The 19,953-nt window shown below is 39.5% G+C and overlaps 1 protein-coding gene across 1 annotated transcript in view; it reads right to left on the reverse strand.

Annotated features, from left to right (window-relative positions):
- Positions 1-15,547, reverse strand: part of EIF3A (eukaryotic translation initiation factor 3 subunit A) — a 35,091-nt gene extending 19,544 nt beyond the window's left edge. Inside the window, exons 1-7 of the mRNA XM_039237315.1 lie at positions 15,373-15,547; positions 9,039-9,229; positions 8,741-8,877; positions 8,188-8,351; positions 5,982-6,181; positions 3,625-3,833; positions 1,999-2,170 (exon numbers count right to left, since the gene is read on the reverse strand). Coding sequence (XP_039093246.1) covers positions 1,999-2,170; positions 3,625-3,833; positions 5,982-6,181; positions 8,188-8,351; positions 8,741-8,877; positions 9,039-9,229; positions 15,373-15,421 — 1,122 coding nt within the window. The 5' untranslated portion in view covers positions 15,422-15,547. The remainder of the gene's footprint in view (positions 1-1,998; positions 2,171-3,624; positions 3,834-5,981; positions 6,182-8,187; positions 8,352-8,740; positions 8,878-9,038; positions 9,230-15,372) is intronic.
- Between the last annotated feature and the right edge of the window lie 4,406 nt (positions 15,548-19,953).

Here is a 19,953-nt window from a genome sequence, read left to right on the forward strand (position 1 = left end):
GGAGAAATGCTGTTTTACAGATTAAGTTCTTTCTTTTTTTTTTTTAAATATTATATTTATTTCTAATAGAGAGACAGCGTGAGCATGGGAGGGTCAGAGAGAGAGAGGGGGTCACAGACTGAAACAGGCTCCAGGCTCTGAGCTGGCAGTCAGCACAGAGCCTGATGCGGGGCTCGAACCCACGAACCGCAAGATCATGACCTAAGCGGAAGTCGGACGCTTAACCGACTAAGCCACCCAGGCGACACCAGATTAAGTTCTTTTTAAAAGCTGACGACAAGGGCACCAGGGTGGCTCAGTCGGTTAATCATCTCTTAGCTCAGGTCATGATCTATCTCTGGTTCATGAGATTGAGCCCCACATCAGGCTCCACAATGCCTGGGACTCTCTCCCCCCACCCCTCTCCCCACATGCACACACACATTCTCACTCACTCTCTCTCAAAATAAATAAGCAAATAAAAATAAAAATAAAAACTGACAAGGAATTTGCCTTCCTACTGTAAAAGAAAAGTGTTCTAAGAGAAAAGTGCTGCTACACAGAAAACGGATTAGTTCTTACCTAACTTGATGGCTTCTGCCAGAAAAGCAAGGCCTTTTCTCTAGCAGCTGTCCCTCCTATTTCTCTTACCCCAAAGTAATTTACTGGGGGTATTGTATTATAATAACCACTAAGTCAGACTATTGTGAGTCACTCTCTCTAAAACCTAAACTTGTAAATCTTACTTGCCTGGCATATAATACACACTCCAAAAGGCACCTGGGTGGCTCAGTCAGTTAAGTGGCACCCCTGGTTTCAGCTCAGGTCATGGTTTTGTGGTTTGTGAGATCAAGACCTGCCCCGAGCTCTGTGTGACAGCGTGCTCTGCTTGGGATTCTCTCTCTGCCCCTCCCCCATGGAGCACATTCTCTCTCTCTCTCAAAATAAACAAACATTAAAAATATAATAATACTCGGGGCGCCTAGGTGGCTTAGTCGGTTGAGCGTCCGACTTTCACTTAGGTCATGATCTCGCAGTTCATGGGTTCGAGGCCCGCGTCGGGCTCTGTGCTGACTGCCAGCTCAGAGCCTGGAGCCTATTTCACAGTCTGTATCTCCCTGTCTCTCTGACCCTCCCCTGCTCACGCTGTCTCTCTCTCCTAGAAATAAATAAAAAATAAATTAAAAAAAAATATATAGTAATACTCACATGCTAAATTTCCACTGAATGCAAGAGTCCATCAACATAAACAATGTAAAGATACACCAATCTTGGGCTCCATATTCTGAAATTGACTGGTGTAGGTACTGGGTGCAACCTAAAAATCTACACTATTTTTAAAAATTTTTTTAAGTAATCTCTACACCTAACGTGGGGCTCAAACTTACAACCCAAGATCAAGAGTCACATGCTCTTCTGACTGAGCCAGCCAGGCACTCCTAGAAACCCTCATTTAAAAAAGTACTTCACAGGGTGCCTGGGTGACTCAGTCAGGTAAGCGTCCAACTCTTTTGAGTTTTGTCTCAGGTCTATGATCTCATGGTTGTGGGGTCGAGCCTTGCATCGAGCTCCACAGAGCCTGCTTGGCTCATGGTCTCATGACTGTGCTCTCTCAAAATAAACACTAAAAGAGAAAGAAAAATTGGAAATATTTTCACTGCCCGGCATCAGGCCTAATCAATTTCACATTCGTTCCTATACTCATCACCCCTTTTCTACAATCTGTCAGCTTGGTTAGTTTTCCTGCAGCCCTCTGAAATAAGCCATGAACCTTGCCTACCATTACTTTTTCTCTTACTAAGTGGTCCGCATTATTCCTCAAAGGTATTCCAACTCTCATCTACGACATCAAATTTAACTTCAGCCCACCCCCTACAGAGGAATCACCTTAAAGGAACACTATGCTTACAACAGTAGTTCTCAAACCAGTCCATCCATCAGAACCACCTGGCATGAATTATAAAACCTGACCATAAATTTCCTATTCTGAACTGTAAGAATGCTTGAACTTATACCAACCATATCGTTAATAAGGCCAATTCTTGTTGGTGGGGCTTGAAGACCTAGCAGTGTTGCAAGGCGACGTTGTTTTTCAACTATAATGCCGTCCATATCCAGAAGTCGAGCAATATCAGTACGTTCAGGGGTAATAGGGATGGAAAGCGTGGCCAAAAGGACTCTAGTAGACATTCTGGAGAACAAAATTACAAATCTGTTAAATTCATAAATGTTACCTGATAAAAAGAAAGACACTTCTCTTTAATCATTTCATAAGAGATGCCAGTGACAGACTATGTGCACCCCCCTGGTGAACTGTATTCATACATATTATTCATTGAAACAGATTAAGAGAATGGACCATGCTAAAATGAATACTTGGGAGAATCAGAACTTAATATACCCACTTACTATAGTCAATATTTTCCAGCTACAGAAAAAGACTGAGGAGTTAAAATGTTGAATAGATACATTTGTATATCCCAAGCTCCCTTAGAAAAACAATTAAGGCAACTTTAAAAACTAAGGAAAATATGACCCTAAGAAAGGGGGAAAACTTACAAGGACTTTAAGTGAACACAACGGGGATGTTGGGAGGACACATTGGCGAAGCATAATCTTAGCTTCTTTAAAACACAAGAGGCAAGTCAGGTTGAATTCAGAGCACCGTGTTACATTAAGGACAGTGGGCGCTGGAGCTCAAGGGTCATGGGCTAGAGTTTCAGCCTCACCATTTCCCAGACTGAAACCCAAGGCAAGACACTCAATTTTCTGAGTCATGAGGCTGTTGTAAAGATTAAACAAAATAATGTACATAAAGTTAAATGGCCCAATACTATTATGATACTATTACAGAACTTTCTAAAGGGTTGGTACATAGGTACCTTAAAGAAAACCAAGTTTTTGTTTTTTTTTAAATCTCAAACAGACATGGATTACACAAAGGACAGTGAGTGAACACTGTCCTCAAGAGTTTCCAAAATTTCATTTAGTTGGTTCCGTGTATTGTTGTAAAGGTAAAACAAAAACAAAAACAAAAAAAACACACAATTTGGTAAACATAATTTTAATAGAAGCCAAAATAACATGGTCTACCAAGAAAAGAGTAGTGTGTGAGTTGCCGGAGTCCAACCAAACCACATTAAAAAAAAGACTAAACGAAAATAGGTTACATGTAATGCTAAAAGAAAAAAGTGGTCTTTAGATTGCTACATCATAGACCCCTTTTTTATATTCAAACACACACTCAGTTAAAAATCTTATATAATTAGATGTGACGGTAGCATTTATTTTTTAATTCCCTTATTTGTTCTAAGACTAGATTCTAAATGCCATTTATGGATAGAAAGCTCATACAGTAACACTCTTTCTTTCCTAATATTCAATCTTCTCAATCAGATTTTTGATACTACCAAAGAACAACCATGTCTGGAGACATTTCTGATAGAAGTGAAAGAACTGCTACTGGCATCATGTAAACAAGGGACGCTCCAAAACATGCTAACTGCACAGTCCCCACAACAGTAAATGATCCAGCCCCAAATGTCAATAGTGCAGAGGCTGAGAAACACTAACTTAAAACCATGCCATTTAGTACAAAGTATTTGTTTCATGATTACAGTATTATCTGACTTATAACATTCTTACCTTTGCATCTCTTCCTGTGTAAGATTCTTTCTCATTTCTCTGGATAGATGGTATAGACGATGGAGTGTAGATGCATGAAAAAGAGCATTTCCAGATTTCCAAAACACAGTTGAGACTTTGTTATAGTAATTTGCCATCAACTGAGGTTTAGGTGGTTTTTTAGACAAGGTGAATAGTCCATGAATATCTTCCACAGCTTTGAATGCTTCCTAAAAGGAGTATAAATTACAGTCACTGCATTCTAAACCAAAAAAAAAAATCTAATCCAAATCACTTTAGGAAACCTAAAACACAAAATACTAAAGAATAAAAATGGGGGGCGCCTGGGTGGCTTAGTCGGTTAAGCGTCCGACTTTCGCTTAGGTCATGATCTCGCGGTTCGTGGGTTCGAGCCCTGCATCAGGCTCTGTGCTGGCTGCCAGCTCAGAGCCTGGAGCCTGTTTCGGAGTCTGTGACTCCCTCTCTCTCTGACCCTCCCCTGCTCACGCTGTCTCTCTCTCTCTCCTAGAAATAAATAAAGCATTTAAAAAAAAAATTAAAAAAAAAAAAGAATAAAAATGGGAAGTAAAATTCTTTTGTGTGGTTCCTTTTATTCGCCTATAATTTAACATCTGACATATTTCAGAAAACTGCCGTGATCACATATTAAACCTTTAAACTTCTTTAAATTAGCTATAACAAACTTTTTTAAAAAGCGCATTGCCCTTTAGGCCTCAATGCACAACTCTGTTCAGTCCAGGTTCAAGATGCTGATGAACTTCAGGACTCGTGCGTAAAAGCAGCTTTTTAGGAAGGTAAAGTGTATTTGAAAATGTACCAATTGACATATACAGAATACCAGGTTTTGGTTTCTTAGGCTCTTTCATGGTAGTAGCAGGGGTGAATTTTGAGAGAAAGTGCCAAATATCTCTAAGAATACGTATCTGCCCCAAAGAGAACTTTGGAGAATTCAAATTTTATTTAGAAGACTAACCAACCAGCCCCAGCCTAAAGCCTCACATGGTAACCAGATTAGCTATTCTAGGACCATCTTGACAACTTTGCCAACTGTGCTTTCATTTGCAAAAGTTATTTTTAAATCCCAATGACTGTCCTAAAGATGTTTCAAAGTATTCTTGCAAAAATTTGGTTTTATATGCTAATAAACTTTTCCATAATAGATCGTTTTAATGATTAAATCTGATCCTTTTGATAGAAAACAGACCAATCGATTTTAAGGATCAGGGAGGGGTTGGGTGCAAAGGGGCATGAGGCAGTTTTGAGAAAATGTTTTACATCTTGATTATGATGGTTATTACATTAGTCAAACTTCAGGGCAAGTTTTCCTGGATGCAAATTACACATCAATAAATGTGACTTTAAAATTATTTTTTAAAAGTGATTATCGTACCACTTGGGATGTATAGAAAAAATCTAGAAGGACTTAAGATAAAACACAGAAGTTATTTCTGAGTGATAACACAGGAGTACTACTTTCTACTCATCCATTTGTTCTGTAGGGAGCATGTCTACCTTCTATAGAACCTCTTTTTCTTTATTTCATCAGGTAGTACTTTAAGGGTGTCCCTACAGAAAAGGAAAATATTTTGGAAAGCAAGAAATCACATTTTCACTTGGCTCAAAAACTACTAGTCGTTCTCTGTAACTTCAATTAGACTTCATTTTTTGGTCAAATATATCAAAGTCTCAGGCTGTGACTACAAAATCACAGGAAAATGTCTGCAGAATTCTTAGTGTAAAAAGCCCAAGTAGTGGGCAGACTCCCAGCACCACTGAGATCCCCAATGTAGGATATTCCCCAAGCATGCTTACGAAGCCAGAGCAACAGTAAGGAATCTTAGGAGTGGATGCAGTGCATTTCTCCAATTCTCTGCAGCAAAGGACAAGTTTTGTTTTCTTTTAACTTCCAACCTGTTGCCACCAATACTTTTATAAAATACAGTAAAATTATTACAAAAATAAACTGAAAGAGAAGCTCAGTTTTTCTGAACAGTAAAACACACACGTGATTACCATGAAATCGCTATCCCCCCCACCCCGATTAGTTCACAGATCGGATTCACAGACTGGCACCAGACACTGAACCACACTTGGAGCAGCACTGAGGATGAACTGTTTTGTATGGAAAAGACACTGGGCCCAAAAGATTATATGATTTGGCCCACATTTCACAGCAGGCAACTTAGAACCAAGATATTCTGAGATTGCTTGTTCAGCGTTCTTGGTTATCCATCAAGTGATCTTAAATTCTTCAATTATCTATTGAAATTAACCAATAAGAGGATAATACTCATTAAAGAAAAAAAATAATACGAGCTACTGTTTCTACAAAAAACAGATAGTAGTTCATAACATACCTGCCACAATTCCATGCTGATAGCACTGTCCAACTGAACGAGCCTGGTCTCCAAATGCATGGACTGGCTCTCTGGATTATTAAGGTTGATTGCTGTACTTTGGTTATGGTGGCGTTGAATCTGTGACAAGTGCATTCTCAAATTGTCACAGAGCTTACGGAATTCAGCCTTACGGGTGTATTGGAGGCAGAATTTGAAAGCTATAGGCATAATTATAAAATACATTAGGTACTTTCCACCATCAACAAGTATTTGAAGAAGTTTTATTTCAAATATTGAAATCAGTTATTTTAACAAGATTTACCCAAACTTATAATCAGTCTTCAGAAATGATCACTCATTAGCCACTTGTGTCCTGACCATCTTTTGGACACAGTCCTAGCCTAGGACTAAAATCTGTTTCTGGGATTTTGGGAGAGTTTACAAATGGGAAACTATTGAATTAAAATGGAGGAGGGACTCACCTTTCATATACCTACCACTTAAAATCCTAAAAGAACAAAAAAATTCTAGCCTGAAATACAAAAAGCCTTCTTATCTAACAAATTTGTGCTTATGGTAACCTGATTTCAACTGTGTACATAGATGCATACCTTAACTACTTGCTCTGTCATTAAAATAATTTCCTACTGTCATAATTGCAATATAACAATTTCAGAATTCCTTTGCCCTAAAAAAAAAAGAGCATTTCTATTTCAATAGGCCCAAACGAAGGGATGCAGTTTAACTTCAAGTTAACGTTTATATCAGTAGTTATCGAAAACCCCAAGTTTACTTGTGTTAAATGAAAATCCACAAATGCTAAGTAAACAAAACGGAACAGAAGGTGTTAATACTCACAGTAAAATATTTTTATAAACATTTATTAAATGTAATCTCTACACCCAACATGGGTCTCCAACTCACAACCCTGAGATCAAGAGTCCCATACTCTAGCCAATGAGCCAGTCAAGTGCCCCTGTAGTACAGTATTTTTTTTGTAAAATATTCCTTAAAGTCACTTACAGCTTGAATAAACAAATGCCAATTATCCCCATATCGAGAAGAATGGCAACGCAAAGTTGTACTAAGGCCGAACTAAGAAAAAGCCAAGCTACTCTCAAGTCACATATACCACATTTGTATACAGTTAGAAAGCTCCATTAACAGCCAAGATAAATGACAGTAAGGAAAAGATACAGGATTAACAAAACAGACTTGATACAGCTCTTCAGGACTAAAGTTCAGTCCTTGAACTGTCCCTTGAACAAAGGTTTGAACTGTGTGGGCCCACTTACATGTGGATTTTTTTTTGATAATCTGAACATTCTTTTTATTCTAACTTCCTTTATTTTAAGAATACAGTATACGACACATGTAACACACAAAATGTGTTAATCAACCGTTTATGCTACCAGTAAGATTCTGGTCAACAGTAGGCTATAAAGTTTTTGGATAGCCAAGTCATAGGCAGATCAACTGTGTAGGAATGAGGTCAAGGGGGTGTGTCAGTCTGCACCTCTAATCCCCCTCCCCAACCTGTTCAAGTGTCAACTGTATATGCACTATGACAACTGGATACTTTTTAAGAGGATCCAGAGTCATCAAGATGACTTATTTTTATATTCAGTAATAGTGTTTAAGAAAAATAAAAGTATGTATTTTTCAAGGAATCACAGAGGTACAGAGCTTAAAAAGACCTTAGAAACCCATGCACAGGGTGCCTGGGTGACTTTTGGCTGAGTAGCCAACTCTGATTTCAGCTCAGGTCATGATCTCATGGTTTATGAGTTCGAGCCCCACATCAGGCTTTGCACTGGTGGAAAAAAGCCTCCCTGGGATTCTCTCTCTCTCTTCTGTTCACACTCTCTCTCAAAATAAATAAGAATTAAAAAAAAGAAGCCCATGGCATGATTAAGTATATGCAGAAATAAGGTCAAAAGCAAAAGTCAAGTTTATCAGAAAGCAATCAAAAAGTTACATTTTTTCCCACCAGAAATTCCAAAATGACTCTGTCTTTCAGACATCCACGAAGTAGATTTCATATAGAATTACTCTAACTAGTAAAACAAATTTGTCACTTAATTAGTATCTAAATGAAGGCTGAGATCACCTTTCAATGAGGATATAAACTAAACACTATGGAGAAAAACAGGTTAACTTTAATTGTCAATCTTTGCAAAACCTTTTCAAATCAGTCAACTTTTCAAATCAGCTCTTGTTTTACCTTGTTGGGCAATATCATGGTAGAGACGCTCTACTCTAGAATTATTTCGAAGAAGGTCCAAACACTGTCTATATGATTCCCAGAGGAATTTAACCCATGGAGTTAAAAGTAGTCTGTCAGTACGATCCTGAGTGTCTTCACCACTTACAGCACTCAGAAGAACACTAAAAAAAATTTAAAAAGTTGAAAACAATTTTAGACACTATTTCCTACTTTACCCTAAGATTAAAAAAACAAAACCAACAATGTTATCAGTATAAAACAGTGTGAATTCTTCCTACTTCTCTGGGCATACTGTAAAGCTGTCATATAAGTGTTCAGGTATTCACAGCCCCAACCCATATTACAACCATTTAAATTAGTATCTGCCTATCCACAAGCTGTTAACTTTCTGCTTTTATGAATTTTGAATAGTATGTTTTTCGTACTAGACACTTAAAATTCCAAAGGTAAGCATTCTTTCTAATAAACACCTACACTTCAAACAAGGATGATGTAGACACACGTAAAGAAAAACATTGAAAAAAATGTATTAGCAATTTAACCTACATACCTCTCAGGAGTTTGGATATTATCCAGGTCTTCTATGTCGAGGACCATCTGCTGAGATTCTTCTTTAGCAGCTTCAGTTTTTTCCTCTGCCAATTTCAAATATGCCCTAACAACGTCCTCTAGAGATTTGATGTTCACCTAACCGAGAAAAAAGAGAGAGAAAACCTTAAAACACTTCTCAAACCATAAAATATTTTAAGAGCAAATTTTATGATACAAAGTATATTACCTTTAAAAGGCAAACCCCTCCGAAAATCACTACAGCACTAGAAAAATGTAAAACTGAGCTCTTTTCATACCTGTTGACAAATGTTCTTATACTGGTATAATCCCTCTTTAGCCAAATGGCTCTTGCGAAGATCCACACAAAGTTCCAAGTATTTCAACATAATTGGCTCATGTATCTTCTGCCATGTTCTGTGTTTCTTACTTTTCATAACATCATAAAGAACATCCAAAGCAGGCTGCTTTTTTCCAACCTCAAGAAATTCTGGAAAAGTTAATTCAGGAAGATTAAAATTGGTTATGTATACTATACTAAAACATAAATCTTGCTTAAGTTGGCTATTTTAATCTCTAAACTCACTACCATCTCTTTTTAGATCACATTTTTGATGTATAAAGCCATGTCAAAATTACCCAACTCAATACAATGAAAACTGGTACTATCTCAAAAAATGGTCTTCAGATGAAACTGGATTTCACTTGAGGCACCTGGGTGGCTCAGTCGGTTAAGCGTCTGACTTCAGCTCAGGTCATGATCACACGGTTCGTGGGTTTGAGCCCCGCACTGGGCTCTGTGCTGACTGCCAGCTCAGAGCCGGAAGCCTGTTTCAGATTCTGTATCTCCCTCTCTCTCTGACCCTCCCCTGCTCACGCTGTCTCTCTCTCTCTCTCTCTCTCAGAAATAAATAAAACATTTAAAAAAAATTTTTTTAAAAGAACCTGGATTTCTCTCAACTACACTGTACCAAACCCTTCTATGTGACTGTAAAGTTCCAGAAATTGAAGTTATGAAAGGAAAAAAAACTCCTCCCAGCAAATACAGCAAAGTCAGGTATGACTTTAGTCACAATGATCTGGTGGATAAAATTTTTGCTCTACGAAGAAGAATCATTAGATTGTCAATTAGATTTTGTTCCCTTAAGATCAATTGACTATTTATGTGGGTCTCCTTCTGGGCTCTCTATTCTTATCACTCTCTTCTGCAGCGTATCTAGTCTTGCTGATACCTCCCTGTCTTGATTACCATGGACTTAAAGTCTTCAAGTAGTATGAGTGCTCCTACTTTGTTCTTCAGTATTGTTTGGCCTACTGAGTCTTCGGCATTTCCATATAAACTCACAATTAGTTTGTAAATATCTACAAAATAGCTCACTGGAATTTTCATTCAGATTTAATGAATCTATGTATCAAAATCTGGAAGAATTGACTATAGTCTTCCAATCTATTAAATCTCTCTCCATTTATTTATGGAGAACCTAAACATGAGAAAAGTCTTTTATTTTTATTTAATATTTACTTTTGAGACAGACAGCACAAGCGGGGGAGAGGCAGAGAGAGAGGCAGAAACAGAATCTGAAGGAGGCTCCAGATTCTGAGCTGTCAGCAGAGCCTGATGCGGGGCTGGAACCTATGAACCGTGAGATCATGACCTGAGCCAAAGTCAGATGCTCAACAGATTGAGCCACCCAGGTGCCCCAACATGAGAAAAATCTTAAAATTCATAATGCTCCCAAATGAGGGGCATTCTACAAAATACCTGACCAGGACTCCTCAAAACCAGTCAAGGTTATCAACAAGGAAAGTTTAAGAAACCGTCATAACCTGGGGGGGGGGGGGGGGCATGAGTAGTGTCTGAAAAAACAGGACTAAATGTAATGTGGTTATCTGGGAATTCACAAAGACATTAGGTAAAGCTAGGGAAATCTGAGCAAATTATGGACTTTCATTAATAATAACGAAATCAGTATTGGACCACTAGTTGTGATAAATGTCCTAAAATGATAGAAAACAATAGGTTATGGTGTACACAGGAATTCTCTGTACTATCTTTGCCAATAATTCTGTAAATCTCTAACTTCTAAAATTAAATTTTTAAAAATAGAAAAAAAATTTAGAATGCATACCAAAGAAAATTATACATTTCTAAATTTACTACCCCCTAAACCTGAGGGCATTCTGCATGTGGCAATATTTCAAAATCCTGTTCCAATCTAAGGTCTTATATATACTGCTCATTTGGAAATTCACTAAAAGCAACGACTCCTCTAGAACATTACTTCTGACAAAGATTAAAATTTCTTTCTTACCTCATCTTTTACTTTATTTCCTTTTGCACAAAAGTTAGTAAACCGAGGGAGATTTAACCTAAGTCATTTGGTTATGTTCAACCTAAAATTCAGTAATTGCCAAATTTCACAAACAAAAACTCTTTCCACTAAACATTTGAAAAATAATTTGTGGAACCAAAACACTAATTAACACTATTTTAAAAGATCTTAAAACACTACATTCCCATTGTTAAAAATCACTGTTTGTTTTCCTAAGAAAAAAGTCTTTGACAAAGAATTATTTTTAAGAGTTAACCAAACACCGTACAGCATATCATGTAACTCTGTGCTAGGCAAACAAGCACAAATGTTGCTTACTTGGGAGTTTTATGAGATCTACAGATTTAGTAATTATTTTTCTCCCAACTATCACATCTTTCAGGAATGTTGCATCTGAACATTCCTTCCTTAAGGAAAACAATAAATATTCCAACTCTCTGGTATATTAAAAAGTTTGCAACAAGACCTATCACAAAATATCCTGAAATTTATATCTTTATGGGATACCCTGTGTCATCCCATATTATATCAAACCCTATTCTTCATATACTAGTGAAAACAAACCCCTCTTTGATAATTCAAATCAATGTGAACATTAACAGTGCCATTATGGGGAAAAGTCATTTTCATTTGAGTCAATGTTACTACCAAAAAAAAAAAAAAAAAACCACAAAAGACAAAAAACAAACCCAAACACCCTACAAGAAGAAACAAAGATGTAACAAAGGTAGATACTTTGTTAGAATACTAAGCCTTTCCTGGGATTTGTTTGTTTTTTTCTTAAGCCTGCCAGTTCTGAGGGGAAGAGGTACCTGTCTTTCTACTGGAGCATACATGCAAGGTTATCTTCTAAAATCCAACAGTACCTTAGGTGTTTTTAATAACTATTTAACAAAAAGTCTCTATCAGCCAAAAATCTGGAAGTAAATATTTAGTTAAATTTATCATTCACATTAAACAGCACAGCAACAACACCAAAAAACCTATTATATCGAATTCTCATTCTTACATTGAGGATTTAAATCTTATATTGTATACAAACCCTGTCAAAATGTTTGTAACATAGAACAGGCACAAAGAGAGTTAAAGTTGAGCACTGTCCCCAGCATGGTGATGACAAAATAATAAACTATCTAAAAATAATCCACCTACCCAATCTCTTATTTTTAAATAGGGGAGAGTGGTTTCTTAATGTCACTCTAAATAAAAAAAATCTTGTTTAGGGATAAAACTAAAAGTAATTTTTTCACTTTCTAAACAGCCAATCAAAATTTTTTATTACAAATTCCACTTTCAAACTCAGAAACGACAGGTTCAAACAAAGAATTTCACTGAAAAATAATTTTTATAGGACACCCCCACCATCACCATGGAGAAAAAGCACACATGGATACCAAGCAAGGACATTTTTAAGGAAAAATCGAGAATGGGAACAGATATGATAATCCATAAAGGTGAGTTCCTGTCTTTATCCTCATTTACATACAGGGAGAATTTAGTTCTATGAATTCCCTTTTTGAGGCTAGAAAGAAATACCACACATTAAAAGCTCTATTGCAATGTTAAAAAAAAAAAAAAGTTCATTTCCAAACTGATATTCTTGAAATAAAAATAAAAATCTAGAATTATGAACTGTTAGAGGATGGACAGTCTGAGCTTACCTTTCAGACACAGTAACAAACTGTTATCTCTTTATAAAAGAAAAAGTTAAGGTCCGTCTTTCATTACTAGTTTATTTGTGTAACAGACCAAGTAGATAAACCATAATGTTACACAATTTGTGGGTTTAATAACAACTTTATAAGTTACTGGTAGAACCTAAACTAAAAGGTTGTTACAAGGTCAGGAGCAATTAATTCTGCACTACTGACAACATAATCTGGGAAAGGGTCTTTTTCCAAATGATTCTGGTATATAAATTTGTCTGTAACTGCTAGGCTGAGTTCTCATCTTCCTGAATGATGACTGTAATAGTTTCCAAAAGTATTGTTCTGAATTACAGACTCAGAGTGACTTGAAGAATTATTCTGCTTAAGCTTATTCACATTAAGGTAATGTAGTGGATTTGGTCTAAACGTGTTTAAGGCTCCAAATGTCATAGATAAAAACATCTACATAAAATGAGATTATCTCCATGGAATGAAAGGACTTTTACAATCTTATTTAAAGTTTTGTAAGCAGTGCCATGTGCCATCCACGTTCAGCTCACTTTGACACTCTGGATCTTTCATTCACTAGATCAAAAGTACAGAACTAACTACTTGAAAGCTAAGGCCTCTCTCTACCATAGAAACACCCATCTTACAATTTATAAGGGCTGCAACAAGGAGTCAATAAAGCCTTTTAAAAAAACCTACACAAAATGAAAGCTCCCCTCCCCCCCCAAACCTTTCTCATCTTGCCTACTTTAATTTCAGACGCTTTCCCTAACTTGCCCTTCATGAGTCAAAGCTATTTCAACTCAGAAAACGTAAAAAAAAAAGGTTTAAGATTTATTACACAGCAGATAACCCTTCTAATTAAAAGAACTATTGAAATAGTAAACATATGAAGATTCAGAAGGGAGGAGTGATGAAAGAAAAGCACATCAAATGTGTAATATTTAGGCCACCCAGATTACAGTGCTTCAGCCTTTTAGAAGGAAAAATGCCTGTTGGTAAACACCTGTAAGACAGATCTACAATAGTAACTACAGTAGTAATTGAATCCAAGTCATCTTGTATACCCTAAGATAGACTTCTAAGTTTCTAAACATTAAAAAAAATTCTAACTTTGCTACAGTTCATTTTCTAGTGATAAAGTTACATTTCCACCGATAATGTCCTTAATTCTTCCCTGTCCTAACCATCAGATCACTGGTTAAAATGAGCAGTCCTCAGATCTAAGTTGTACTTTTAACTGATTTTTAGAACAATTACTCTACTCTAGTCCAAAGAATGTGGCATTATCCTATTTCACACTCTTACCATCCCAATTGTTACTTTGAAAACAACCATGTGTCAAAAACACCCTTAGCCCTGACAGATTATCACTAATATTAATTTTATGTGGAGACTGAAATTGACCTTTTCACAAGAGGAATTTCCAAACAAGCTAACAAAATAAGCTTCACCAACGTAAAACTGTAATAGACACCGTAGAGCCACTTACAAAATGGGATAAGACTCAAAATTTGTTTGGGGTACAGGAAGGGTGAAAATAAGAGCTATGAACTACCTACACGCTTAGAAAGTGTTAATCTTAAAAAACTCTAAACTAGAAAGCTTTTTAAAGACTAGGGCCATGCCCATGCATAATACATATGCACTCCCATGGTGCCAACGTAATAAATGCCTCTTGAATAGACCGGGACACGCACAACTTTTCCCAAAAGGGCCGGAAGCTTACGTACACATGGAAATAAAAATCGCAAGCAGCAGCGCTGTCGCGGAAAAAAAAAAACAAAACCCCAACTGATCTGGAAGTCTAGAGACCTTGGGTCTAGTCTCCTGGCTCCACAACTAACTCCCGGAGTGACCTTGGGTGAACATTCTCTCTAGGCCTTAATTGTTATCTTTAAAAAAGAACTTGAAGTCTGTCTTTTACAGGATTAACAATGTTCCAACCTCATGTGATTTGGAATAGGCTCTGGGGCTAGGAATAATCGATGCCAGTTTAAAAAAACAGGTAACAGGTTAAATGGGTCAGAGTCACCGAAGCAGAGCTATGGTGACTGGGGAAAAGGCTAAGTAAGTGGACCCTGACCCTGCAAAGCCCGGCGCTGGATTCGGGGGGCGGAGGTGTCTGCGAGAGGGCGGGAGGTGGGACTGGCCGGCTCCCGGCGCCCGCAAGAGGTGGAGTCGAGGTTCTCGCGTGCATTGTCCCCGGGAGGGAGCCATGTTTCTTCCTCCCCGGCACTCCCAGATGGCGGCTGGGGGCGCGGGGCCTGATCAGCAGAGGGCCCGGCCACCTGGGGAGCCGGGCGGTGGCGGACAAGGTGGGGGTGGGGGGGTCAGGCCCCGGCAGACCTGTCTCCGGAGCCGCGGCCCCCGAGACGCAGCAGGAAGCGGTACGGGGAAAGGAGAGCCCCTCAGAGCGACGGTTCCCGGCTCCGCACCTCCCACCCACCCCCCCAACCCCGGTCGGTAAAAGCGAGAAGGGAAACCATGCTCAACCACAGGCTGGAACGGCGGCAGGCAGGTCGCATCGACAACCTCTCTGGCCGCAGCCGGGCGGCGGAGCAGCGAGGAGGAGGCCCGGGCCCCTCGACCTGCGAGGCCTCGGGCCGACACAGGCCGGCGCGCTCCGATTCCCTACTCACCGTTGGCGCGTTTGAGGGCATTTTCCGGCCTCTGGAAATAGGCCGGCATCTTGGCGGCAGGCTCAGCTCACCCGGCGTCAGCGAACTCCTCAGTGGCCCGGGCCGGGAGAGGAGACGGAGAGGAACCAGCGCGAGGCTCCACGCGCCTCGCCAGCAGTCGCCCGCGCCCAGCCGGCCAGAGACGGAAAGGAAGGAGCCACGTGACCCCCCCGCACGGCGGCGGCGCCGCCGCCCAGGCCCCGGATGTAAGGGGCGGTCCTCTGCGCGCAGGCGCGCTACCGTCGCGCGCGCCGGCTGACGTGGCGGCGGTGGGTGCAGTACGTGCGCGCCGGTTCCCCTTCCGGCCTCCGCCGGGAAAGGTTAGGGAGAAAGTTCCCAGACCCTTCACTCCTCGAGCGAGAATAGGGGTGGGAAAGGTGAAGTTGGGGCCGGAGTTTCTGCCTGACGAGAAAGGCGGCGTCTGCACAGGTTCATGTTGAACATGTTTTGTGCGGAGTCACGCAAAGTTACAGTCCCTTCCCGTCCCGCCTAGGGAATAGCCTGTCTCCGTTGAGTGAAAACGCCGTTTTTATCCGTTTATCGAAAACGCATCGAGCAGGTATCACTAGCCCAGCACCGCTCACCTCTGAGAAATAGCAGTGGTCCGACCCTTGACGGACTAGCAGGGAGAGGAGGGACGCAATAAATAAATTAGCAAGCTTATTTCATATTTGGTAAAGTAAAAAAAAAAAAAAAAAAAACCCAAAAAACTGGTGACACCAAGATTAGGGAATGGGAACCCTCAGAGAAGGTGAGTTTTGAGCTGAGACCTGAAAGCTGGGGACACGCTGACAGGCTGGAGAGGGTAACGTGGCAAGAGGCAGAAGCTTTGCAGAACAGATTCTGCATACTGTTTTAAAATACTTAGGAGCGTCGTAGCTTTACATTGAGCACACCTCACAAACATAAGAAAAATGAGTGTTCGTGGAAAAAGAAATCAATTTATCAGGCACTTTGCCACAGCCTTTTATTGGTGGCCAACAATTTAAAAAAAAATTTTTTTTAAATAATCTCCACACCCAGTTCGGAGCTTGAACTTAACCCCATGAGCAATTGTCCGGTGCTCTCCTAACCACCCAGGTGCCTCTTGACCAACCATTTTAATGTTTGATCTGTAACTATTCTACCTAGAGCTTGAAAGCCATTTAAACTGAATCTAATTACTCAAGCCCTTGGTATGGATTTGAGAATCCATACGATGAGTTCAGAAAGGAAGAAAAATATCAGAAAGCAGCAGTGGAATATATTGTTACAAATTTACTACACATTTTGTACTAGTAGATGGGACATGTGAATGAATGACAGAGTACTACCTCCGGGAAACAATGAACCCACAGTACCTACACACAAAAAGCCTTTTCCCTTCATTCCTTCTTCCTGAGCAAAGAAAGAGTTTTTTCTATGTAACTAAATGTAAAGAAAGAAAACTTAGGAAATGCAAACATAGACCAAAAAAAAAAAATCACAAATTCTAAAAAAGGGTACTTAAAAATTAGCTTCAGAGAGTTCTTTTTCCAAAATGCTTGGGCCACTCTCAATGTCTAAACTTACCCTCCCTTCCCCCCGCACCCCAAATAAGAGCCAGACAGAGTTGAGCAATAAATACTAAGAAGCTATAGGAACTGTTTTATGGGGCAGGATCAAGAGACTCATTTGTGTATATAATTATATCAAAATTAAAGAGCTTAACGTAAGAGTAAGTGTAGCTTTTAAATGCTGTAGATAGAAAACTGTTTAGTAGGCCATAGAGAGACGTGACAGAATGTAATAAAAGAAAACCTGGCCTAAATATCAGAAAAAGCTTTCCCACATTATTACCTTTGCATTGTATATCGAAGAAGGTGGTAAAATGATCTCCTTGATTATTGCTCATCATGTGGTAGACCTAAAACAAGGCAAATTCTAGAAAATTTGGAGAAGAATGAAATTCAATACTCTGCAACTTCATTCTTTTCTCTTTCAAGTTTAAATATATGAAGCATTTGGTAATATAACAGCCAATGGTCATTTAAGTACATTAAGTGCAATTATGTAGACTCTAGTACTGTATTTGTGAATAGTCTCAACTTCCAGAACGAATGTATTAAATGTAGCCAGTAGGTATTAAGTACCAGATAATAGCTACAGTGTTGGATGCTGGGCATAAAAGATGCAAGATACCTGTTTCCAAGGAGTTGATGATTCCGTGGTGACAATAGATGAGTACACAAGGAACAAGGTAGGATCTGTTCTGAACCAGGAGAAAAGCATTATTACTTTCTATTGATTAATGCTCACTTCATAGAAAACAAGCAATACGAATATGCTAGAAGCCACCTTAGGAAGTGGTAAAAGGAAGTGATCAGGCCGATGAAGATTTTGTCCCTAATCAAACTACTTTCGTACTACATATGACTGGATAATTTCTCTAGTACAATGTTTTGGGGTTTTGAGTAAATAAAATTCTCAAAAAAAAAAAAAAAGAAAAACAGTTATTAGGAGCTCAAAAGAGGTACTACATTATGCACATTTGCGACATAATATAGATTTTAAATCAAGTATCTTGTTTTACAGTTTACAAAATGCTTTCACATTTGTCATTTAGTTTACAAGAATACTGTAATGAAGGTATTTATACACATAAACTAATAATTTTCTCAAAGAGTTAGACTATGGTTCATAGTGACACATTCCTTCAACAAACCATTATCTCATACCTACCGTGTGCCAGGTACAGGAAGTAAGCACCTGATAGTAGGTGCAAGACAGCGAACAGGACAGCCACGGTCCCTGACTTCTTGGACTTTGCCAGAGTCACCTTGAGGATGCAGACCCCACTCCAGGCCAGACCCCCATCATCTTTCGAGGCCCATCTTTCACCACACTCCATGTCTTTCAGTACTTTAAATAGCCCTTTCTCATAACCTCCAACCCAATGAGTGCCGTCACTTCACTTGGAATATTCTCCACTGCCACCCATTCCTGTTCTAACAACAACCTATTTCTCCGCACTGTCACTTCCTCCAGGATTCTTCCCTGGCCCCCAGATTGGTTTAGATGCCAAGGCAGTGAGCTCCAATAACATCCTGTCTGAGCCTGATCATACTTCAATACTTGCAGACTGTAAGCTCAGAGAGTGGAAGGAAGCTTTTGTGCTGTTCACCACTACATCCCCAATGCCTGGCAGAGTGTTGAGCAGATGAGATACTCTCAGAAAATGCTCGAGAGATGAATGACTAAATCCCCATATAAAGATTTATATAAAACAGTTTCTACTATATCTTTGAGGAAGTAACAAGTCTAAAAGTTCAATGTACGTTTTCTTTCATTTATAGAGCATCTACCTATCTACATGAGGCTCTCAATCTACTTAAGCCCCAGCATGCAAATACTAAAGAAGAAACAATAATGCTCTTCTCCCAAAGCTCCTAATTGCACTGGTTTTGAACCTCTAGCTGTACCAAAGTTCATTTGTGACTTTCTGAGGTCAGTATATATATTCAAATATATCATGCTTTCCTACACCTATATATTCCTTCCCTTCTTCCTGTCCCACTCATTGTTACCTAAGTCCTACCAATACTTTACGCCTCAGCTCAAAAGCTTCCTCTGCAAAGTCTTTCCAGCCAGTGGGAGCCAACTTAACTTCCCCTTTATTTATACACTTTCATCAAGCCACCATTAACTTGGTGAGCCAGGCCATCTCTGAGCACTCTGCTGCCCCTGCAGCTCTGTCAAGTGGTAACTGTATTTCTCCCTCAAACCACTGGTGCCTGGAGGTGGATTAATGACTGACGAGTTCTTCCCCTAGCTGCTTCTAGAATATTCTCTCTCCCCTCCCGTGAATTTTTAATGTTGAACCTCATGCTATCAGACTAGACTGCATGTGGTTTCTCTATGTTGCAGTCCTCTATAGGTGTCAACAGATCCCAGGTCACAACTCCTCATTTCTTGACTCTTAGTCCTAGCTCCCTGCCACTCTCTCCAACACTGTCATAAATGTTAGTGGTTTCTATTGGTTCTAACTCATGGCTTTAGACATCAACTCTGCTTAGAAGTTACAAAATTATATTACCAGTGCTCTGTCTCTCTCCCGGAAGTCAGTCTCACACCCAGATTCCTATGTGACACATCCATTAAGTGTTTGACATACAACATACACCCAACCTGCCCCAAACCAAACTCTTGGTCTCTCTGGCCTCCAACCAGCTCCTCCCATCGTCTTCCCCATGTAAGTAATAGCAACCCCTTTTCTTCCAGTTGCTCAAACCAAAAATATTGGAGACAACCTTGACTCCATTTCCCACATACTCACATGCCACAGCTCCACATGCAATCAGTCCATCAGCAAATCTCATTTCTGCCACCTCCACAGCTATCACTCTGGTCCAAGTCACCGTCAGTTCTCACCTGGAGTATGTAATAACGTGTTCACTTGTCTTTCCGTTTCCCCTTGGCCCCCTTCTCTTTACTCTCCACCATAGCAAGCAAGGAGCAAAAAAAGGAGGTGCTCATGCCAGTCCCCTGAGGAAGATGCTCCTATGGCTACCCAGTGCGTGCAGA

This window comes from Hyaena hyaena, unplaced genomic scaffold, assembly GCF_003009895.1.
Source record: "Hyaena hyaena isolate Hyena2069 unplaced genomic scaffold, ASM300989v1 scaffold_124, whole genome shotgun sequence".
Classification (NCBI taxonomy): Eukaryota; Metazoa; Chordata; class Mammalia; order Carnivora; family Hyaenidae; genus Hyaena; species Hyaena hyaena.